This window comes from Henningerozyma blattae, chromosome 8 (assembly GCF_000315915.1).
Source record: "Henningerozyma blattae CBS 6284 chromosome 8, complete genome".
In the NCBI taxonomy this organism is placed as follows: Eukaryota; Fungi; Ascomycota; class Saccharomycetes; order Saccharomycetales; family Saccharomycetaceae; genus Henningerozyma; species Henningerozyma blattae.
In genome coordinates this window covers 114,117-139,042 of record NC_020192.1, presented here as the reverse complement: position 1 = coordinate 139,042, position 24,926 = coordinate 114,117, and the positions used below count along the sequence as shown (strand labels likewise).

Sequence of the window (24,926 nt, the reverse complement as noted above, 5' to 3'; positions counted from 1 at the left end):
ACTTTAATGATTTATTTTTTTTTTTTTTTTCTTTTTTTCTGTTCCTCTTTTGCTTTTGTTTATTTCATCCTACATTCATTCTTATCAATTCTGTTTATTCTGTCTTTCAATATATATTTTATTTTTAAACTGCACATTAACTTATTTATTGTATTCAACATTACATTAACTTATTTATTATATACATTTTACATTAATCTATTAGATATTTAACTGCATAATTAACTTTCAAAACCTGTATCTTCATTTATCAAAGTTTGAACTAACCATTCTTTATCCTCCACATGAACAGTAATATTTGACTTAATTGTCATATCAATTAGTTCTTGTCTTAATATCTCTAGATCACAATTAGAAAGTCCAGTATTACCTCCATCAATGAATATTAATAATTTTTTATTCTTCATATTACAAGTATTAATTATTTCAATAATTTTATTATTAATTAAATTAAGATCATGATTTTCTAAATGAAATAATTTTTCAATTCCTAAACAAGCAAATAAAAAAGTAAAAAGATCACTCCAATCACTTTTACCATATAATAAAACATAATATTCACCCATGATATCTTTCATTGCAAAATTTTGTTCATTAATTTTATAATTATTAATATAATTCGAATAAAATTGATAAATATTATTAGATTTAATAACTTCAATACCTTCTTTATCAGATAATCGAGCACTTAAACCTGATGGCAACAAATATTTAAACATTGATTCATGACATAAACGTTCTTGCTTAATACATTCTATTATAAAATTAGGATGTAAAATAGGCCATTTTAAAGCTAAAGCTTCCAAATATCGTTGAGTTCTTTGATATTTCCAGAAAAATGAACAAACAAATTTAATATCTTTATATTTTTTTTCCCAAGTTAAAAAAAGATCATATTCGTGCCATTTTAATTTACTCTTAATAGATAATTCTCGACGATACATGAAAAATGTAGAAAAATTATCATTATCAAGAAGTTTACCACCAAACTGTTTAATAACTCCTTTAAAATTATCATCATTTAAATCATTCTTTGACATAGAAAATAAACAATTCTCGAAAATGTTTTTTTTCAAATTTTTAAATTTATTGAGTGATTCAGTAATAAATATATCAAGTTTAGTCAATGTTCGGTAATTTTTCATCTCACCTAAGGAAGAATCAATCCTTTCATTTGAAATTTTAAGATTTTTTCTTGGAGTACCTTGCCTACTTTTTCTTGGAGAATGTGTTGATGTATTATGCCTTCCCCTAATAGGATACCTGACATCTTCCATAGCGTTTTTACGTGTATGTGGTAAATTACCCAGAATTATTTTAGGCCTCCTAGCCCAATGATTAATATCAATATGAATGTCTGATAAATATTTGATTGTTATTTTATCATTCCCTGTTCTAGGATATTTTTGGAGATGAACAGTATCATAACCTCGGATACAACGAATGATATTTTGATTATCTTCTTTAAGACAAGCTTCTAAGCCAACAACTTCATAATCTATCATCTTGGAAACTACAATATCTCCTATTCTAATATCTAGATAATAAATATCGTTATATTGAGCAAATTCAGTAGATATTTCAAAAGTAGATCCGAAAGAAACCTGAACAGTATCTGTAGATATTTCTTTTAAAATCCGACCAGGGTAATAGTTCATATCTCTTTCAAATAAACTCCAAACTGCAGTGGAAAACTTAATATCATTTTCCGATAGATACCCATTATCTTCTGTCTTGATATCTGTGGGTATATTTGATGAGTCAGGTTCCATGTTTAATTTCTTAAGTTCAGGAGTATTTGAAAGGAATGACTTACTTTCCTTACTGTCATTAAATACATTTACCTTTTCCTCATTATTCTGTAGTTCTGCTTCACGCTTTAAATGCTTTCTTGGAGTTGTATTAAATTGTTCAGGGTTATCTTCCAATGAATATTTAGCTACTTCAGTCGTTTTTCGTTTCAATTTTCGTCTATTTGTAATAACTTCTTGTGATTCATGAATAATATACTGAGATGGTTGTCTATCACCAAAGGTAGAAGTTTTATGCAATTTATCAGCCATATTTTCCTGATTCTCATCTTCTACTTCAGGGAGTTCTTGAGTACTATCTTCTTCAACAGAGTTATTACTATCAGAATTTGACTCTGTTTGATTTCTGGATATTTGTGGAATAAATATCTGTGGAGTAGACATTGGAAGGTCATTCACTTCTATTCTACCTATATTATGAACCGGAGAGGATTCTTGATCATTTATATGTGAACGTGCTTCTTTGAATTTAGAAGAAGGACTAGTGCCTGGAACTTCAATCACTGAACTTAAAGTGAGATTTGGGTTTTGAACTGGAATAACCTCAATTCTATTACTGTAATTTTCACCAGAAATTTCATCTTGAATAGTATTTAGATTATTATCTTCTATTGCAATTTCTTGAGTTATGGCTTCTTGCTTTGTGTCGTAGATACCAGTAGACTCCACCTCAATTGGCTGTTTGTGAGCATCTTCAGTTATTTGAGATATTGGTTGGAAATCCATATTAATTTTTACTGACCTAATTGTTTGAGTCAAAGACTGAGAATTATTTTGTATTATATCTTGTGAAATGACTTGTGTTTTTTGTTGAGAGATTGCCTGGCTTTCTTGAAAAGCAAGATTCTGTCCTTCTTGTAAGTGATCCTTATTAGATACACCGATAATTTGATTGCCAACGGGCTGTGTCTCTGTTTCATTTACCTTATCTTGCGAGTGACTTGACTCAACTCTTGATAGTTCGCTTGTTGGAAAATCCTCAATCATTTCTTTGGCTTGTTCACTAGAATTAATTTTTTGAGTTTCTAAAAGTTGTGTGTCATATGCATTATTTGCTAATTGGATAACACCAGTTTTTTCTTTTATTGTATTACTCGATTTATTAAACACAATAGAGGTTGAGAAAATCCCCTTAGCATTTTTAGTAGAAGATTTATTGTCCATAAAAATATTATCACTAGAAATAATTTGCTGAGTTTGCAATGAATTAATAACCCTGTTCTCAGAGGAAGATGATGATATAATAATGTTTTCATTCAAATTTATATTATTTTGTTTATCAGATAAGACATTTTCCTGGGTTTCTATGGAAAAGACATACTCATTACCATTGGCATCAGAGGGGCCATCATAAAAATTATCGGCGTTACTTCCCTGGGATATTACTACTGAATTTTTAGCATTGATATCAGATTTTCGTAGATTTTCAAGAGATGTTCTGCTCACAGGATAGTCATGGTTTTTGACTTGCTTTAATGGTGATATTTCGGGCTCTATTAGACCTATGCTGTTACCAAGCTTAGTAGAAATAATTTTTGCTTTAGAATGTGTTTCATTTAACGAAGTAAGAGAGTGTCGGAGCTCTGGCTTATTTGAATTTATATTAGGCTGCCTATCTATTGGTAGAGTTTTGTTGTGGGGAACTTTTAAAAGGGCTTCTTCCCTTACTAGTCCAACAGTATCACCACTAGTGGGGCTAGAATTTGCATCATTTATATGTTTGGCAATGCTAGATAGATTTATAACATTATTATTGGTTTTATCATTGATTTTATTATTATCTTCAAAAAAGATCTGTATCCTATTACGATCAGGAGTTCTTTTGTGAGATTGACTAGTTGTGGCCGTTGGCTGAATATTATTATTATTATTATTTTTAGATGTATTATCTTCATTTAGTAACATGCTTTCTTTTGATATCATATCGGAATGAACAATGTGTTGGGTCTTCGTATTTCTTGGAGTACCTTGAGAAGTAATTTTTTCATCGATATTAATCACTAGCTGGTTATTATCATCCAAAATCTTTTCATCGTCTACGGTTGTCTCATCAATTTTTGTAGTTTCATAAATGGAGTTATCATTAGCCGCAAAATTTGGAAACATTTCTGAGGCATTCAAAGCTTTAGCAGGATTTTGAAAGGGACTCGTAATAATCCTTGATGAGCCAATATTATTTACAGAAGCCCCCTTATCTAAATTTAATCCATCTTTACTATATGAATCATTGAAAAATTGTTTGTTAACTGGGAAAAGCTTTTCAGCTACCGGAGTTTCTTGAATAACCTGATCTGTGGAGAAATTATCATCGGTTAAACTACTTTTTCTTTGGTCATCATCTGACATTATTCAGATAAATAATTATAAGTCCCCCCTAAATAAGGTTAATGAAGAGCTATCTAATGCTTTTAGCGTTGTATAAAATTTCATGTTTTTTGCACTTTTAATATAGGCACTGATATTTTTTACTTAACTAGTTTTTTATTTAGCGGCTTTCGTTGAAATATCATTTTTCTTTTCAAAATTATAAATTGTAGAGAAATCCTCAACAAAAAAAAGCTAACTCCACTAAATTTTGTAACACCAATCCAATAATTGATAATAAATTTTTTTGTTAAATTACGCTATTAATTATTATCTAATTATATACCAAAGATAACCTAACTGTATCGACACGAAAAACAGTTAAATTATATTCTACATTTCTAAGCAAAGTAACTTAGTTTGGACTTTGTTTTTCAGTATAAAAAGGTAAAAACATACAATTATAGCAAGCCATTAACTAATGAAATAACGGCACACTACATTTGGGGTTATGCGCAATAATATACTAGTTAAATAATGAGCCATCCAATATGATAAGAATATTCAATTTCTTCGTATATATATTATACTATGCATAAAAATCCATTGAAAATCATATTATTAATAACTAATAAAGAGAAAAAGGTAACATTAAAACAAAGTTTTGATCGTTAAATTCCTAATTTTGCAGATTCTTTTAGCTTTTTCTCAAGCTCCTCAATTCTCATCTGGTATAGCTTGTTTTGTTCCTCTAAATCTTTAACTGTTTCCGTATCATTAGTTGCATTACCTTGATATGAGTCAGTGTTACCCTCTGATCTTGGGTGTGACCTTGACCTACTCGATTGTGGCCTAGATGCTGATCTGGAAAGTGACTGTGATCCAGAGATGCTATTCTTAGTTAAAATTGGTAACGGTAATTCAGGGTTTTCGATAAATTCACCATCTGTACCTTCTTGTAATAATTTATTGGTTCTGTATGTTTCATATAGAATATTAATCGTTGTGTCCTTAAAATCTTGTAAATGTGACCCTAATAATATCCCTTTAAATAATACATACTCTGAAATGGATCGATCTTCAATTACCACCTGACCCCATGGATACTTTCTGATATGTATTAAATTATTATTTTCATCTTTGATAATTTGATTGCCACAAATGATTGCAAACGGTAACAGATCATTTATTAAAGTACTTGGATAAATGTATTCACCAGTTATGGAAATTTCCTTCTTATCAATTTCGATCAATGTACCTTCCAATGAATCATCTTGGAAATCAAAAATATTAATATTATTTTTTTTAATGTCGTCCATAATCAATTTTTTATTTAAACTTAATTCATCTTCAGTTAAAGTATCAGCTTTACTAATAATTGGAATGATATTTACTTTATTACAAATTTCTTGCATGCATTTAATATCATATTCATTTAAACCCCTTGAAGTTGCTCTTAAAAAATAAATACAAACATGTGGTCTTGTATCATTTAAAGATTTCTTACGATTAATTCTTTTTTCCTCTTTTAGAAATTTGTAGAATTGTTCATCCAGATAATTTTTAATTAAGCCTGGCGCCATAGAATTATCCACCATATAACCTGCATATGGGAATAACACAACATCTAATGTAATTGTTATCTTTTTAGTGTTTTCCTCTTCAACAATTTCAATAGTTTCAGTAATTGGTTCATACTTTTTTTCATCAATTTCTAAATCATTTAATGTATTTAAATAATTGACTTGTCTTACGGTTGGAAATATGTTTTCATTACATAAATTATTTAAAAAAGTTGATTTCCCAGTACCATTATCACCCAATACCATTATACATAGTCTGGCACCCTTCTTCGCAGATTTTTGTAGTCTTAAAGTTCCGGTATTCAAATTTGAGTAATTAATATTCTGAATTACTGTCATTATTATTCAGGTATATTTAAGAATTGCTAGTATTCAATAAATTATTTGAAAATTCATAATTTACCATAAATAAAACTCATAAAAGTAAGGGTCATCAAAGGTCAATATTCAGTTAAAATAAATATTTTTGTTTTTATTTTCATGATTCGATCTCAAAATTCATTTTCTAAAGTTATTAGTGACACAAAGTAATCAATATTTAATTTTCCATTATTATTACAAATTTACGGAAAAATTAGATCTTTTTGGGGAAAAGTTTTTCTTTAGCAAAATTTAAAAAAAATTCATTTGGATAGAATAATAATAATAATTACTTGATAAACAGGCTCAGCATTATATCTTTGTCCTCTTAATGTCTTTATTTGCTAATAAATCATTTTCAGCAAAAGGTTCATTTCTCGTTCTTTTTTTGCTTTCATTTATTGTATTTTGCAACATTTGGTTCAACCTTTCTTGGGTATGATCTAATAATTCTTGTTTAACTATACCTGATTTAATCTTTTCATAAGAATAAGGATCATCTTTTGGATTTTGTTCGGATGAGTCCTCTTCTAAATCATCATCTTCTTGTAAAAGACTTTCGATATCCTCTTTCTTAATGCTTAGTTTATCTTTTTTATTACTTTTCAAATCAAAAAAAGTTTCTTCAATTAATTTATAATCTTGGAATTTTTTTTCAAAATCTATTGAGTGCAAAATTATTGGAAATCTATCCTTAAAGAAATTTTTTGGAAATTTGAAATCCTTATCAATTAAAGTTTTATATTGCAATCCACAATATATCAAAGATATTACAATAAATGTATAGCCATCGAATAATAGAGATATAGGTTGAGTTATTGCTTGAATGATAAAATTTCTGGCTTCTTGGATAATTTTAGGAAATATTTTTTTGAAATCATCAGTTAATGTAAAATCTCTATTAAATCTATAAAATCCATTAAAAATTTCTTCAATAATTTCCTTTGGATTATCTAAATTTAAGTCAAATCCAAATTGACATAATATTTTTTTTTCATTATTAACTAATCTATCCTTTGTTTCCCATTTCAATTTATCTATATTAACATTGGATCCATTATAAATGTCCTTAGCAATAAATTCACAAGTTGAATTAACATAAGATTCTGCAGGCCTGTTATTTTCCATTGTCTTACATGCAGTAACTAAAATAGCTTGTGATAAATGAATACAATCAATAATGTTTGGAGGTAAATTATAAACATACCAATATCTGAAAAATAAAATGCATGAGGCTGTATAAGTATGATCAAATAATTTTAATTTTTTCTTCATATTATAAAAATATATTAAGCATTTTTCCATATTTTTTTTAATTGATAAAGATTGTGACTCTGAATCCTTTAAACGATTAATGATATTATCTACGTCAAAGCACCATTTATTTTCAGGTAAAGTTATCATGTCAGGCCAAAATAACCTTGAATTAAATGAGTTTAAAGGGGTATTACTTGCCATGCTTTGTAAATTGGAAGCAGAAGATGCTGCAGAATTCAATGAAGAATTCACAGTTCTTCTTGGCGTAATACTTCCTGATTTGCTGGGCGTTTGTAATTTCGTAGTAATAGCAGTGGGTCTAGTCGGAGTAGCAGGCATGATTGATTTGCTGCCATAAGTTATTATTATGGATAATAATGATGTTGTTGTTTTTTTTATGTATGATATATTTTATTTAATGTAGGAACGCATCTTAATTTTTTTTCATTTCTAGTATTATAAGAAAAATATAGCGAATGCATATGATAGCGCCGTGTATAATCATTATAATAGTCAACTGTTATTGAAATAATCAAATTATAAAATAAATAGACAGATAGATAGATAGATAGATATCAATAATAGTTAAGCATACATATTACCATAAGATATATATATATATAACGTGAACTAAAGTAAAGATTTTGCTTTAAACAGAGAGACAAAAAAAAAAAAAAGTAAATAGTTACTAATGCATATTAAATTTAAAAAAAAAAAGTAATGTTTAGTGAATTGCAATGAGGTGAGGGTATATGTGTCTCTATATTTTGTTACAGCTTAATCTTTTGATACGTGATCTTATTGTCTTCCACCACAACTGCTTGTAGTTTGGATTTTCTATATTTCCTGGGGCTCGTAAGTTGTGTTTCTAATTGTGAGATTGAATTTGTATCACTAATGGAATCCATATCGAATTCAATTGAAGTATTATCTAAATTCATATCATCTAATTCCGATGAAAGACTTGTGGTTATCGTAGATGCTTGTCTTATTACATTAGGATGAGGTTGTGTAGAATTCATCTTTTGGATTTCACTTAAATATCGTTGAGACACTTTTTTTTTACCGATGAAAGATTTGTTGATATAGTAGGTGTATCTAAAGTTGGAGAAGAATCCACTTGAGATATCAATCTCTCAAATAATGCTGCCTTCTCCGATACCGATGTAGGAGTTGTTATCTTTGTTTGTTTCTGTCTAGTCTTTTGAATGTTTAACGGATCCAAATTCAAATGCAAATGTAGATCTTCTATGGACGAGTTTGGGGATTCATTAGAAAATACAGAGTTGGAGTTCGAATTTGTAGAAGGTGAGAGTGAAAGTGACAATATATCATCAGTAGAGGTATGAATAGGGATATTTAACATCGGAGAATGTCGTGGGATATTTTTGGTTGTGTTAGTCACATCTTCTTTGATTGAACTCATATGTTGTGTAGTGGGGAGTATTGCATGTTGTGTTAGAGAAGAAACTCTAGAGTTTGGACGAGCTAATAAAACATCTAATGATGATAACCTCATCGAAATACCATTTCTCTTATTATAAAGTAAATTCCCACTCTGATAAGGAGCTCTCATCAACATCTGTGGATGTACACCTGGTAACAACAACTTATTTCTAGCAGTTCTTGTAGCCATTGCACTAGTATTATTATTTCTTCGAGTACACACAGGTGTCGATACCGTCCGTTCCAATGGGATTCTTGTACCAGCCATATCTTTAGCAGTGTTTTCCACTCTAGTCTGATTGAATTCCAAGTTCATATATTGGATTGATAAATTTGTTAAATTGTGATTGATTTTAAAATGTTTGATGTTGTAATACTTGATTTATATTAATAATATTTTTATCATCAATTACTATTATTCTCATATATCCAACAATGAACTGTCTTCTTTTTGCTTTATATTATTAGGTTTACCTACTTCAGTTCCGTGTTGACCCTACCTAAAAGGGAAACTGAAAGAGATAGAAATTTTCCCGGGGTTACACCAGATTTCAGGGCTTACGTATTTAGAGACCTAGGGTTATGTTACGGAGAATTTCAGGAATGTTTTGAGATTTGCCAAATAAAAACAGTATATATATATATATATATATCATGTACAATATAAGTATAATTTCAGATAATAGTATATTTAGTTTAGAAGCGTTTTTTTCAGGCCATAAAACTGCAAAGCACAATCATTCATTAATGAAAACAACAAATTTGCTTGGTACAGGGCTACCACTTCTGTTGGTAAACACAATAAGGGCTCAAATAGATTCACAAGTTCCAGAAAGTAAAGTTATAGGGGTTTTTCCTGAAGATCAGCACTTATATGTCGAGTTAAACGAACATGGTAAATGGAATTGTCTTGGTGACCAGTCAATCGAGATTCTACCGTCTCAAATCAATGATGGGATTTGTGATTGTCCTGATGGATCAGATGAACCAGGCACTGGATCCTGTACAGAAAACTCAAGTCTATTTTATTGTGAAAATATTGGATTCATTCCAAGGTACATCTCAAACGATAAAGTAGGTGATGGTGTTTGTGATTGTTGTGATTGTTCAGATGAATTGTTGAGTTCATCTCATGTGTCGTATACAGGTTCAACTTGTGATGAATTGAATGAGATTTATAATTCTATCTCTTCAAAAGAAAATGCGAATTATAAATCTGGGATTAATAAATTGAAAAAATTATTGGATGATAATAATGTTATATCACCATTGATAGAATTAAATACAAGTCAGTCAACTATTAATCAACTGTTAATGGACATTCCATCGCATGAAAGAAATTTAGAATTACTTGACAAAAAAATCATTGAACAAAGACAAAATTATCAAGATATTTTGAAAAAGAGTAATCCAATCTTTTACAATTATGAAAATAATAAGAATTTCAACATTTCTTTAATTAAAGAAGATTTGATCAAATATTTTAATGAATTAGCCAAATTTGATCAATCTTATAAAAATTTATTCGAAATTCTTGATGAATTATCACATTCGTATTCTAAATCCTTAAATGATAAAGTAGTTAATGAAAATGTTTTCAAATTCATTAAAATTACAAGAAGTAATAAAGATTTCCAAGATTTGATTGTCGATCCTATTAATGATAAAGAATTATTAAGTCAAATGTTGGATTATTATAATTTAGAAATACCACAAATGATTAATTCGCCAGATACATTGGAGAAAGCTCATGATGCAAAATATTTAAAGGGGAAGGCAAATTTTGTCCCCATTCTAATTGATTCTAAATTTAAATATACTTCTAAAGTATTACCTTATTTAACTAAGTTTAGAAATATCATGGAAGATATTAAAGATAATTACAACGTAAATTTTCAAGATTCAGGAGTCATTGAAGCTGTAGATTCATATAAAAAATATTTGGATTTATACCCCATGGAGCAATTTAATAAAGAAATTGAATTATCCAACGACTTTAAAGATCAATTAGAAAATTGTAAACAATTTTTATATAAAGTTATACCACAAATTTTAAACGAAGGTATTATTAATGAAAATGAAAATATGCAATCAAGCTTCGATTCCAACGGTCAAATTATTTATCACTTATATTATACCGTTAAAAATAAAATTAATTGGTTATTTAATAAATTTAATAGTGGCTTAACAAAATCTAATGATAAATTTCAACTAGAAAAATTAAGTAAGGAAATTACTGCAAACGAATTGGAAATTAAAGAAATTGAAAATCAAATAAATGAGAAAAGGATTCAATTAGATCGTTTAAGAGAAATCGAATCAGAACTATTAAACAATGATGCTGATCAATTGGTTTTAATAGAATTGAATCAATTGATGTCAAAGGAAAATTTACCAAACAATAATTGTATCACAAGTATCGTTGATAATTATAAATATGAAATTTGTTTCAATCCACAATCAGGAGCTATTAAACAGATTGAAAATAAATTACATGGAAATACAGTTAATATCGGTTATTTCTCCAAATTATACATTCAAGATTCAATGGAACGTAAGGAGAAATTTGTAAATTATTTACGTTTAAAATATGCCACTACAAATGATAACGGTAATGATTTCATTCATCATTTGATTAACGAGTCTAAAATAATTGGAGAACAAGATTATCTGTTTGGGTCCCTAGACTCATTAAACAATGGTCTAACAATAACCTACCAAAGTGGTGACAAGTGTTGGAATGGTCCACAAAGATCTGCACAAGTGATATTCACATGCAGTGATGAATTCCAATTGAAAAGTGTTCAAGAAACTACAAAATGTCATTACGTTTTCGACGTCACAGGTCCATTTGGCTGTAAAATTGATGTATAGTATAGTTTTGTATAAAATAAATAATTGTCATTAAAAAAAAAAAAATAACTTATTAACATAAAGAGATATTGTGACACGCAGATTTCTGTCACATATCCGTTTTCGGCCCTGAAAAATTTGAAAATTTTAAATTGAAAATTGAAAAAAAAACTAAAATTTGAAAAATTTCGAGATGAGCATCAATTTTCTTTTAATGTGAAAATTCGGATTTCGTTTTATTTTTCCATTTTTCGATTGGACAAATTTATCAAAATTTGGCAAATCCAACAACCTAAATTGTGAAATAAACTAACAAAATAGCAAAATATTACTATCCTTATCTCTTTTCCAACCTCAGCCTGTAGGATCAAAGTTACGAGATAGAGTGATATTAAGCGGAGGAAAACTCATTTAGTCTGTGTTGCTAACAATAGCCATTTATTTTTTATCGCCCTATAAAACAATAATCTGCTATCCATTAATATAACCAGACAAAAATTAATACAGACTACATCAACTAGCTTCATTCTAAGCTGCAGGAAATCTCCGACATTTTTTTTTCTCATTTGGACACAGATCTGTATATTTCAAAGCACATAAAGTCAAGGAATCTAGTACGCAGATCACATTAGCCACTCAGTCATTCTCGAGTATCACTACTTTGCCTTTATTCCTTTTTATACATTTAGCTCCAGTGTTGAATTTTGAGCAGGATTTTTTAATCTTTAATCAAAAATCTGACAATAACTTTCCAATAATTTTTCAATAATTTTTCCTTAAATTTTCAAATTTTCTAACTTTAAAAAAAATTTTCCCCTTTGTTTATGATTCGATATCAAGACTTTGCTAGACATTTGTTAAAATATTTATCATATTAAAAATAAAAAAAAATAGATCGCTTGCATATACAGAATAACAAACGTATATTCAACGATATCAAAGCATTCAAGAGACCTCTTTATTCCGTTTAAAGACATTCTAACAAATTTTTTTATAGCAAGAGAAAAAAAAGAAAAAAAATAACATTTTAAAATAAATTTGCTTCCTTAGCAGAAGAACAAATCTTGTATCATTAGTTTTATTATTCTTTCCGTTATACAATATTAAATTCGCATTATACGCAGTTTTTCAATTATTTCAATTTTACCATACCTATTTCAATATTCTAATTCATATCACATACACATTTACATTAAAAATTAAACATTAATAATATTATCTATTCAATATACAATGTCTACCGGTAAGAAAAGTCCTCGCAAAAAAATAATTTCAAGCCCTAGTAAAAGGCAACGAAGTGGTAAGAAAGCAATACCATCTTCACCTTATAGTCCTGAGGCGGTTTCAAATAGTAAAATGACGATACCAAATGATACCACTAAATTATTAGGCTCGAAATTATCCAATAAGCATACTGCATTGGGTAGAAAAACTGCATCAAAATCGTCATTATCGAAAAAACCTATTACAACTATAACTGACACCACACATGTGGTATCAGATGTTGATGTTACTATTGGAAACTCAATTCAAGATGAACAGGAAGAATTAAATAATGATGATAAGAATGAAAAATTTTCAATAGATCATTCGAGGATTGCCAACAAATCCATACTTGACAATAAATTTCTAAATAACACAAATGATAATAGGGTTGCAACTAAATCCCTGGATAATTCTACAGGTAAACAAAGTAAACTTATACAAAAAGAAGACACCCCTAATACCCAACAAATAGCAGCCCCTATAATGCTTGATAATTTGAAAGAAATTCCTACATCAAGTAGCATCTCAACATTAAGACAATATACTGAAGATGATGATTATGATAAAGTAACTTCAGAAACAGAATCCTCCAAAATAATATCTCTTGCTGAAAACAATGCGACTCCAAAAAATGAAGCTGAACTCGAAAATAACACACTACAAAATTCCAGCACAAGTAGTATTAGTAAAGATGATTCAGACGTATATGAGGATATAAGCGATATAGAGGTTGATGTGGATAATTCAAGTGACGATTCTAGTGAAGACGAAGAAGATAGTGGTGATGATAGAAGTAGCATTTATAGTTCCGATAGTTCAGAAGATGAAAATATGAATTTTGTAAAATTACGTGCTCAGAGGAAAAAGAAGGCAATGAAAGCTTTATCTGTCATGAAAAGAAATAATGCACCAATGAAAAGTAGCGATTCATATATAAATTCTTCTCCCAGCAAAGCACCAATAGCTTCATCCCTATTCTCAGATGAAATTAATGATTCTGAACATAAAAATCAGCAACACTTGATGCCAAATTCAGATATACCAGTAGATACTACTGAGGATATTGGTGAAGAGGTTCATTTGGATGATTCAAAAATGAAAAGAATAAATAATACTATTATGAACAGTGATTCTGATGAGGATTCTGATTATAATATTGATCAAGATGAATATTTTAACGCTATTGATAATGACAATGAAGCTGTGTCCTCTAATGAAACAGACAATGAACACACAGGTCTTGAAACAGGTGATGATGACGATTCTCCAATATTAGATGAAGAAACTAAGAATATTGTTACTGAATTCAGAAGTGATGATGAATTATCCTTTGATGGTAGCGTTCATGAACAAGGCTCTGATCCTGATGACTGGGATATGACTTCTTCCGATAATAGCAGCAAAAGCCAAGAAGATGAAGAAGAAGGCGAAATTCTTTCCAATGTTGAAAGTATTTACACTGATGATTATAATGTTTTACAATTAAATGGAATGTATGAAGATGACATTGATGATGAAAATGAAGAGGATAATGAGGGAAATAGTAATTTGATGATGGAATTAACAATGCCCTTTTATGAAGATTCGAAATTTTCAAATCTTTATTATTATGAAGATGGCACAGAACCTCGATTAGGATTAAGTACTCAGTTGCCAAAGCTATTAAATGATGATAAAATTAAGAAAATACGAAGGATTGTCGCTAAGAAAAAAGAAAATGAGGAAATCAAAGAAAGAAGAAAATTATTGAAAGAGACTCGCAAGAAAAATAAAAAATCTTTAAACGATGATGGTAATGATTACATATTTGGAGTATTCTTCCATAGTGATGATAGCGATATGGATGATAAGGAGACTATATATAAAGTAAATCATGACAGCAATTTTCTAAATAATAATGTTATTAACAGTAACACCTACAATTCCAGTGCTGCTTTAACTTCATCAGTAAATAACATGCATTTTGAGAAAGACTATGAAAGCTCTAATGACGATAATATTTTAATGGATGAAGCAAGGTTGGCATCAGATGATGAATCAGATGATAATTCTTCAAAAATTAGTTCACAAAAAAACTATACTCCCAGAATTGATACAGAAACAGTTTCTTCCTCCTCCGATAGTATATCCTTAACATTGGCAGATATTGATGATGAAATATCTTCTGATGAATTTAGCTCGTATGATGTATCCGATGTTTCTAATGACAACGGTGCTATTTCTAATGTTTTTGTTGACATTGATGACTTAGATCCTGATTCTTTTTACTTTAATTTATCTGACGGTGAATCATCATCATCAGTATTCTCTGACAACGATTCTGGTGTTAAACTGATGTCGACTAACGATTCTCATGAAAGACCTGACTCCGATGAAAATATTGTCTATGTCGATGATGAAACTACTGATGAGGACACCAATCTACCACCACCTGAGGCTAGAAATAAGAGTATCGGTACTAAAGCCAAAGAAATAGTTAGTGCTAATGTAGTTGGTTTAAAACCTCCAAAATTGGGAACTTGGGATACGGAAAATAAACCCTTTAGTATTATTGATGGGTTATCCACAAAATCCCTTTATCCATTAATACAGGAATATCAACAATTGATGAAAGCGGAAAAATCAGAATCAAGCAATGAAAATGACACCAATGCAGGTACTCCGAATGAAAATAGTCAATATGCAGCATCCTCAACACATCAAGACGGTGATGAATTAACCCTGAACGAATTATTAAATATGAGTGAACTAGATGATGACGAAGAAGCGAACATACAGTCATTATCGACGTCTGATTGGTATAAAAGGCCAAAAGTTCCTTTATCTGCTTTCCGTAACAAGGGTGCCTCAAATCTTGAAGATGAATTCTTACTACCCGCTAATAGCACACGAAAGGTTCCAATTGGCTATATTGGGAATGACAAGACAAGAAGAAGAATTGATAAAATTAAAGAAAAGCAAAGAAAGGAGTCAGAGAAAAGACGAAAGATTAAGAAGAAGAAGAAATTGCTAAAATTGAAAAGAGAGCGTGATAGAAAAGAGAAGCAGAGACTACAGGACACTATTATGACTCCAGTTGCATTATCTACGGAAAATTCTTTGTTACTTGGTGATCAAAATAATCTATTTAATCCTACCGAGTTTGGCTTAGGTAATTTGAATGATTCAATAGCTGGTAATCCACAAGGCCAAGATGATATTAATAACGGTTTATCTAATAACCTTGGTTTATCAACTGCGCGTAAAGAGAGTATTAAAGGTATGGGCATTGAAGACATTCATAAACTTCTTGGCGAAAATAATGGCGATACATTACTGGACTTAGATACTGATAATGATAATGATCATTCTAACCTAGGTGGGGTTGTTGCATTTAATGGTGAGAGTATAAATTCTGGAAATCTTGAATCAATTATGATGACTAACAACAATCAAAATGGCTCTAGTGACGCTGAAATTATGTTAAGCACTGACGCTGATATTTTGGCATCATTAACTGCACCTGTACGTTTAGAAGATTTTGACGAAGAGAACGGCTCGATGTGGAGACGTAGACACAGCATAGTAGAAGCTGCTGGTGAAAATATGAGATTCACAAAAAATGGTGTTTTTAGTGAAAATGCCCTTGCCGATCTGGAAGGAATTCTTGGAACTACTCGCGATAATACCACTGAATTGGCAGGAAATGTTTTCGATCTAAGTGAAGTAATTCAATAATACTGAACAGATGGCACTCATATATCATTGCATCCACTTCTAAAATTTCACACTATTTCTTATTTTTTATAGGAAATAATTAACATACTATACCCAATAGATTTCCATGCATACTACGAAAATTTTCTACTTTTTTATTATTATCGCCCTTATAAACTGTTTTTTTATCTTTTATTTCAATATAACCGGTTATTTTTTCAATTATGTATTACATAATTTTTTTTTTACTTCATTTATTTTTACTTTATATTTAATGTTATTATTTACTTTATTATTATAAATATCTCAATTATGCCAGAACATATATATGTCGTCTTTTCAACGATCTTATAGAGAGCATTCATTTTCAAAGAAGCATTATAATCCATTCAACTACACTAATTAATATCCAAACTATGTACTTCAAACGCCAAATAGCTTATTATTTGTATGAATAATAAATATTGAACAACTCCATTAATGACTAAATAGAACTATAATATACTGGAATAAAAAGAAGGGGTGTAGTATTAGTTTGATAATTTTTATTAAACAACAGTGTTGTCAATTTCTCATAGTCTATAAAACTATGTAAATATGTATGTAAAATAATGAATGCAATTACGACTAATAGTTCATAAATATTAGTCACGTGATACTAATGTCTTGTTTACTAACTGAATTTTCGTGAATGGGTTGAATTCCTTATTTTGAATTTCTCTGGACTTTGGAAACAAGCAAGTAACGGTTTAGTAAAGTTTGGTGTCACTCATACGATACCTGTAGCTCTGTGTTTTCAGTGTATTAAGGACATATATGGTAAAGACAGTTATAAGTCTATTTAAGACTTGTTTGAAGCTATATTATTGTAAGGTAATGTATTAACAAATGCAAGTTAAAATTATGCATATTAATAATTTTTTAGAGAAAAATACTGTTCAACCTATTACAAGCAAATAGCAGTTTATATACCCTTGTCAATTATTTCCAGTAGTATTACCTATTCCAAAATTTGATTTACTATTCTCAAGAATGAATACAGTAAAATTCATTACAATAAAGGGAAAAAAAGAGCTTACAAAAAAAAAAATGAATATATAATATTCCAATCAATGCATTCAGTGTGAATAAAAAAAATAACTCAATATTAATTCGCATAATTATGTAGTCCATAATAAATTAAATTTTAGTAATGAGAAACTTGTTGTGACTTAGAAAAGATATCCTATACTGAAAAGCATTCAAACACCCAATAAATAAGAAATAAAAAATATAATAAAACACACCGATGTTCTAGTGGCTGGAAAAGTAGTATTTGAAGCCACAATAATCAGCAATATACTGTTTTTGAATAACTGAAAAGATTGCATCCTTATTGAGCATAATTCAATGCAATATGTGGTACAATTAAGCCAATAATTTTACAGCATACCAGGCAGCTCCAGCAGCAGTTCCACCAACTGCTATCATTTGTAATCCTTCCAGGGTTTTCTTTTGAACACTACAATCGTCACCCATTGCTAGAGCTGTTTTGATATATCCAAACCAAAACAAAGTAATTATCATTACAATTACCGAATACACTAGCCCTGTTCCAACATGTGCAACAAAAAAGTAAGGAAGTAATGGTATAAGTCCACCTGCTAAATACCCACCACCAATTGTTAGAGCACTAATAAGTTGTCGATTTTCTGCAGGTTCTTCTAGTCCCTTTCCAAATCTGATAACAAAATTAACCATCAACTCTGGGTGTTCTTTAAGATCTCGAACAAATGACACTATTGTTTCTGGTGAGAATTCTGGATTCATTTCCAAAAGGATATCTTCCACTTCATGATTTACACTGGTTTGGTCCTCTCTGAACCCGGCTTTTTGATGGCCTACCTCAGCATGGTAGTAATCCGCTTCACTCTTGGCACCAAGATATCCACCCAGTCCCATAGAAATTGCACCAGAGATCAATTCTGCAAACCCACCAGCAATTACTAAACGAGAATCACCTAATGAAGAAAGACCTGCGGTTAAGGCAAAAGGAACAGTTAAACCATCGCTTAGACCAATGATTAAATCACTGATAACACGTGGATCCATCTTTCCAAATACTCGAAATAATAATGACTGGCCTCCCATGGGATTGCCGCCATTTGGAGAAAAGAAATCATTATCATTAGGGGCTATAAACTCATTTCTGTCAAGATCAGTATTTACTGATTCATTAATGGTGCCTTGTGGTGGCATACAAATGTGTTGGTCATCCTGATTTCCTAGTTCTTGCGCTATTGATTCATATCCCTGTGTTTTATTTGCATTTGTAAGTAAGCTTGAGGTCATACCGTATCTATATATTTGTTTTTGTCTTCTTTTGGTAAAAGGTGTGGGTGTATGATCTGGATATGTGACTTGATACTATATACCTCTCTAATAACCACTCCTAAGGTTATCTTTACTTTTAAATAGGAAACATTACTCAAGCTCATCATATTTATGTTTTTAAATTTGGTATAATAATATGTAAATTTTCTGCGCAAGATGGCCCCTTTGCCGTTTTCAGAATTTGAACACACGTGAATGGTTACATTGGAACCAATCAAAATTAATAATTTGAGTCATGAAAATGTAACATTCCCTAGAATATTTATATGTTTATAAAGGCAAATAAAAAACAACAATAAATGGACCCTGTCTCTTGGTATATAGAAATAATACGAAAAATATGCACTTATTAAAATTACAATATCTGTTAAAGTTACTTACATGTACCGGCATGTATATGACATTTACAGCGATCAGTAAATTATATAGTTTATTTATTTGTTATTGGTGTTAACGGGGGAGATCAGATTCCAAAAATTTTAGAGAAAAATCCCTTCTTTTTCTTTTTCTTCCCTTGAGCTTCAGCATTTCTTCTTGTCCTTTCTCCTCCTCCTCTTCCTTGAGGTGGAGCTTGAGGCCCAGGTCCCTGTTGAGTCTGTGGTCTTGGTCTTGGAGAGTTACCAACATAGTGCATTTGAATGTTACTATTGTTGTTGAGGCTAGAGCTTTGTCCAGAATGACCCATTATATTTCCATTCACTTGAAAATTTGGATTTAAATTGTTATTATTATTATTATCATATGTATAATTATTACTCATTGTAGGTGTGTTCATATTGGTCACATTATCACTCATACAATTGGAGTTACTTGTGAATGTGCTATTGTTTGTCTCTATAGATGAAGATGCGATCCTTGACTCATCTCCAGGGGTATTGCTATCATTCATATTATTACTGAATTGTGGCATTGGTCTTTCTAGTAGGTGTCTTTCGTTAGGAGTTGTAGTCTCGTTATTAGCAGTACTAGCATGATTACCATCTATAGTATTGCTATATTCACGGCTTATTTTGTGATTGGTATCATTGGAATTACTATTATTATTATTATTATAGTTCCCATTCAACATACGGTTATGATTCATTTCTAATTCAACTGTCGTATCAAACCTTTGTTGTGCTATTTCGAATGCTTTTTGATACATTTCTTCATCAGATAAAGGTTTTTTATTTTTACTCTTTTTAATAGAATGAACTGTACTTTTAGGAGCTTTTAGCTGATCAACATTTCTTCTTGTAGAATTAACTGGTTTCGTATTTTGTGAAGATTTAGATGTGTTTTCATTTATCTTATCATTTTTATTACGTTCATTAAAATTGTCTGTTGAAACAGTGTTAAACTGAGTTCGAGGACCACTTGCGTCAGTATTTTCGTTAGGAGGGGCAATTCGTTCATGCTTTTGAGATATTCTTGGTGCCATATTATAAGCACTACTACGACTATTAATGCTGCTATTAATCGTAGCATTACCGCCAATCATAACCCCATCAATACTTTGAATAGTGTTATTATGCACAGCACTACGATTAGACGAAGTTGACGATCTTAAATTGAAATCATCAAATTCGTCATTATTATATACTTTTTTGGTAGCAATTTCTAATGCCTTGGCATACATTTCTTCTTGAGATAAAACTTTTTTTTCCTTCTTGGTTTTCTTCTTTTTAGTCGAATTTATTGTGTTATTATTATTAGAGTTTTCACTGATATACCAGTTACCACTATTATTAATGTTGTTATCATCATCTTCGTCCTGAGATAAATCAACTATATAAGGTTGATTTTGTAAACCATTGTTATTTAAAGAAGAATTACTAGGTTTGATTGTAGTTTTCTTTTGGGCATTTATTTGGTTTGTTGTTTTCGATACAACAATCTTAGGTTTCCCAGGTTGCTGTGAATTAGAAATATTATTAGGAACAGTAGATGTTGATTTCAATCTTTGACTGGTAGTTGAAGTCATTGTAGTCTTAATATTTTTTTTGGATGGTGCTGCCTTACGATTTTCCTTATTATTACTTAGTTGTAATTCGTTATTGGTAAAGGAACTAGTTCTACTATCATTATGTCTTGCTTTGCTCTTCAATTGTTTACCAGTTCTCAAAGTAGAGTTAGAACTTGGAATACTTGTTTTCGTTTCCTTTACGCGCATGGAAGTAATCTTTTTTTTTGGCAAATTATTATACAATTGTTGACTATTGTATCCCTCATCAATGGAAGTATCCTCTTGAGATTGGGGCAAGCGAGAAGAACTTTTAGTAGTCTTTAAATTTTGATGTTCTGCAATATTATGAATAGCAGATTGATTACGAAGTGGTTGTAATGAAGGTTTTGAACCAGAAGTTGAAAAAGATTGTGATTTAGATTTAGATGTAGATGGATGAGATGAAGACTGAATCTCTGTAGAATATTGGTTATGTGATCGTGTATATGGGTATTTTCTAGAATTAGTATAGGAATGGATTGAAGATGGAGTGTTAGAGTGGGTAGGAGATGGCGGTACAAATGTTTGAGTTGCTCGAGATTGATTGGAACTGATTCTTCTTGAAGGAGTACTAGCGTTAATCTTTTGATGATAATTGTTGATTTCATTCATTGAAGTTCTATCCCTATGAATTGCGTAATTGTTTTGTGAATTTTGCAATGAATTGTTATGTAACTGTTGTTGTGGATATTTGACACTTTCATAATTATAATCGTAATCCTCAATGTATTCGTAGATATCTCCGTTTTCATCTTGTACAAGATATGTTTGTTGTTGTAAAGGTTGTGGTTTGCGTATACGGGGTTGACGTGAGCGTTGTGAATTAGTTGATTGAAGTCGCGAAGATTGTAATGGTTGCTGTCGTCTTGGTTGAATAATGGGATCTTCATACTCTACTTCTTCGTAAATAACATTTGGATCAGCATCTTCATATATCACATTTCCATCTTGTATATCATCTTCTTCGTATTCATATATTGGTTGATTTATGCCCATATTGTTGTGATATTCATAGTGGGGTTGTACATTGTTATTAGTATTATTTGGTAAGTCTTCATCGATTATTATAGCATCACTGAATTCCTCAAATTGATGCATTGGATTATTACTAGATGTACTATTTCTGGACGATGCACGTGTTGCTTTTTTCTGTTTAGGTTTTCTTGGAATGGTTTGGGTAGTTGTTTCTATATATTCTACACCATTTATTCTTTTGATAGTCTTTTTAGTAATTGATTTTGTTCTACCTTGATCATCTTTAACTTCTGTAGTATGAACCGTTATTGAATTTGAACGGGAATTATTGCCATTAGAATTTAAATTTCTTGATTGTCTATAATATTTCATGTCATCAGAAGAAGATCTTTTCATTTTTACAGTAGAATTGTTATTAATTGGAGAATATGTTAATGAAGAAGGTTTTCGAGTATTATTTGAAGTTTTAGTTGTACTTCCTGTACTAGATTGAGAACGTAAAGAATATGTTTTTTGAGAATTATTATTAGTTGCACTGTGCATCGGTCTACCATTAATGCTACTACTGTTATTATTGCTATTATTGTTACTGGTACTTCTTGAAGGGGCTTTTTTAGTTTGGGGGATAATATAGTGTGATACGTCATTCAATGAATGTGATCTTTGTTCATGAAAAGTGCTAGCATTATAGCGAGACGCTCTTTCGCTTGGAGACATATAGTTGTTATTTCTACCATGGTTATTAGATGAATTGGTAGTACTATTCCTGTAATGGTAATCGTATCTCGATAAATCAGGGACCTTTTGTGGTTTTTTCGTTAGACCAAAGACCATCTTTGTATTATGTTTGTTCCTCTTAGAATTGTAATATTATGAAATGAAATAAATAAAAATAGATTATTGTACAAATGAAGTTTTTTTTGGGTGATAAAAGTCAAAAGACAATGGGTAAAAAGCAAAAGAGATGTATAAAAAAAGAAAATGTTACAAGGTTTATATTTAAAAAAATAAGTTCAATGAGCAGTATCTCGTTTCAATTGAGTCAACGAATATAAAGAATAGAGGTATAATAGTCTTGAGAGAGAGTAATTGGAATAAATTTATAAAGGGAGGATAGAGTCGTTATTGATGATGTTGTTCTTGTCACAATAATTTTCCCTACCTTTTTTTGTTTTCGTTCTTTCAATTATAATTGAGCTTCCCTACCAGAAGGATAACCGTTATGCTTATTCGTTAAATAGCAGATAGTATAGGATAATTTAGTACTACCAAAAACCAGAAATATATCAAAGTTGAATTGTCGTATTTAATAAAGTTTCTCCGGATATTGCAATTGTAAAGTTGAATCGATAGGGTTGCAGAAATAAAGGGGACTGAAAATAAAACGCTATCAGTATTCCAAATGTTTAATATTCTTCTTCTTATTTTTTTTTGTTACTATCAATAGATCATAACAGGGTTCAATGGGTCTAATTTAAGATTTCCTTTTTCGAGGAATTTGTATTGTTCTTAACTATTATTACCGTAAATTATTATTATTATTTATTTTTCGAGGCTTCTAGTGTCTTAATTAGACGCAAATTGGAAATTGGATTTCCGGGTTGAAATTTCAAACTATTTTAGGAAATGTCCCTCTGCTTGAGGGTTAGGGTTGTGTGAACAAGAATGTTGGGTTAGATATATGTTTTAGACCGAGAATGTGTGTGTTGTTTGGGTTCAGAATGTAGGGATGTTGGGGTTATTAGGGCTAGAGTCATTATGGCATGTGGTACATATATGTAATATTTTTATTGAAATATCACAATTACCAAGTGTTAAGACAACCCACAATTGCTGCTATAAAAGTAACTTTATTTTTTAACATGGGTTCTTTTTAAAAGTTCAATATGAAAGTAACTCTACACGATACTTAGTTGTACGTTCTATCTGGGCAGAGCTATAGAATGAAAATATAGATTGTGTCATATATATATATATATATATATTTCGTGTTTTATATTTCGTGTTTTGTATTTGGCGGTTTTATATGTCCGTGGAATTAGTGACACCCCAAAACGGGTCATGTGATCTATATTTCTCAGAATGGTATAGGAATGATATATCTTCTGTATGGTCTGTTATATGACAACAAGAAAAAAATATTTCAAGATCTTAGATATATCTATGGTGGTAATATTATTAAATAATGTGTTCCACAATGCCGTCCTAAGTGATAATTTCCATATTAGGAAAACTAGTATTCTATAAACCTAAAATTTACTGAATGCTTTCACAATAAAAAATAATAAAAGATATATTTAGCCAAAATATGGGATAGTGGATGGGGTCTCAACTTTTAGAGCATTTTATATTTAGTTTTTTTTATTTTGTAAATGATTTATTCGGTTTTAAAAACTTATAAATCAAACCTAAATATAAAAATATAATAAATATTTACATATTACCCGGACTCAAATATATTCACGTGATTTAAACTAGGGTTTTTAGGGCTGATAGGGTTCAATTGCTAATCTTTTTTTCTTTTTTTTTACCAAATTAGTTTATTTTATTTTACAGTATGTGTGCGGTTGTCCATTTGCAATAAGATAATAATTTTTAATAAAATTCTTGAGATCAAATAAATATCCATCTTTTAATGAATTTTTTTTCGATTTGTTCTTTCATATTTAATTAAAATTTATTCCTGAAGAATTTGTAGATGTTAGGTTTCTTTAATATTTTATTTTATTTTAATTCAATTCAATTCAGGTTGTTTACTTGATAGTTTTATTTTTTTTTACAATATTTCGAAGACTGGTGAGATTTTAAGTTGCTTTTATAACAAACCTTTGGTTATTTTTATTCGCGTTTAGTTTAAACTCTTATTTGATTTAGTATTTGAACAATACTATTATCGAATCGAGATTTTTAAAAAAAACTTTCCGTAAAGCTATATACATTGTCTAGTAATCCTTTAATTCTTTTTCTCTTTTTTTCTTTATTTTTTTTTTTTTTTATTTTTTATTTTATTTGCTACTA

At 29.9% G+C, this 24,926-nt stretch overlaps 8 protein-coding genes across 8 annotated transcripts; 2 read left to right on the top strand and 6 right to left on the bottom strand.

Moving 5' to 3' along the window:
- Positions 1–221: 221 nt before the first annotated feature.
- On the bottom strand, positions 222–4,157 carry RAD9 (chromatin-binding protein RAD9; the record flags this gene model as incomplete). Its single annotated transcript, XM_004181827.1, has 1 exon — positions 222–4,157. The coding sequence occupies one exon, from the start codon at positions 4,155–4,157 to the stop codon at positions 222–224; it is 3,936 nt and encodes a 1,311-aa protein (XP_004181875.1).
- Positions 4,158–4,786: 629 nt separating this feature from the next.
- Positions 4,787–6,037, bottom strand: SPR28 (septin SPR28; the record flags this gene model as incomplete). Its single annotated transcript, XM_004181826.1, has 1 exon — positions 4,787–6,037. One exon carries the CDS (start codon positions 6,035–6,037, stop codon positions 4,787–4,789), a length of 1,251 nt encoding a protein of 416 aa, XP_004181874.1.
- Positions 6,038–6,370: 333 nt separating this feature from the next.
- Positions 6,371–7,654, bottom strand: BUR2 (Bur2p; the record flags this gene model as incomplete). The annotated part of the gene is made up of 1 exon (XM_004181825.1): positions 6,371–7,654. One exon carries the CDS (start codon positions 7,652–7,654, stop codon positions 6,371–6,373), a length of 1,284 nt encoding a protein of 427 aa, XP_004181873.1.
- A 697-nt stretch (positions 7,655–8,351) lies between these two features.
- On the bottom strand, positions 8,352–9,077 carry TBLA0H00620 (uncharacterized protein; the record flags this gene model as incomplete). The annotated part of the gene is made up of 1 exon (XM_004181824.1): positions 8,352–9,077. The coding sequence occupies one exon, from the start codon at positions 9,075–9,077 to the stop codon at positions 8,352–8,354; it is 726 nt and encodes a 241-aa protein (XP_004181872.1).
- Positions 9,078–9,508: 431 nt separating this feature from the next.
- Positions 9,509–11,635, top strand: GTB1 (Gtb1p; the record flags this gene model as incomplete). The annotated part of the gene is made up of 1 exon (XM_004181823.1): positions 9,509–11,635. One exon carries the CDS (start codon positions 9,509–9,511, stop codon positions 11,633–11,635), a length of 2,127 nt encoding a protein of 708 aa, XP_004181871.1.
- A 1,212-nt stretch (positions 11,636–12,847) lies between these two features.
- TBLA0H00600 (uncharacterized protein) lies at positions 12,848–16,597 on the top strand (the record flags this gene model as incomplete). Its single annotated transcript, XM_004181822.1, has 1 exon — positions 12,848–16,597. One exon carries the CDS (start codon positions 12,848–12,850, stop codon positions 16,595–16,597), a length of 3,750 nt encoding a protein of 1,249 aa, XP_004181870.1.
- Positions 16,598–17,983: 1,386 nt separating this feature from the next.
- Positions 17,984–18,907, bottom strand: TBLA0H00590 (VIT1/CCC1 transporter family protein; the record flags this gene model as incomplete). The annotated part of the gene is made up of 1 exon (XM_004181821.1): positions 17,984–18,907. The coding sequence occupies one exon, from the start codon at positions 18,905–18,907 to the stop codon at positions 17,984–17,986; it is 924 nt and encodes a 307-aa protein (XP_004181869.1).
- Positions 18,908–19,412: 505 nt separating this feature from the next.
- On the bottom strand, positions 19,413–22,742 carry MSC3 (Msc3p; the record flags this gene model as incomplete). Its single annotated transcript, XM_004181820.1, has 1 exon — positions 19,413–22,742. The coding sequence occupies one exon, from the start codon at positions 22,740–22,742 to the stop codon at positions 19,413–19,415; it is 3,330 nt and encodes a 1,109-aa protein (XP_004181868.1).
- Positions 22,743–24,926: the final 2,184 nt, after the last annotated feature.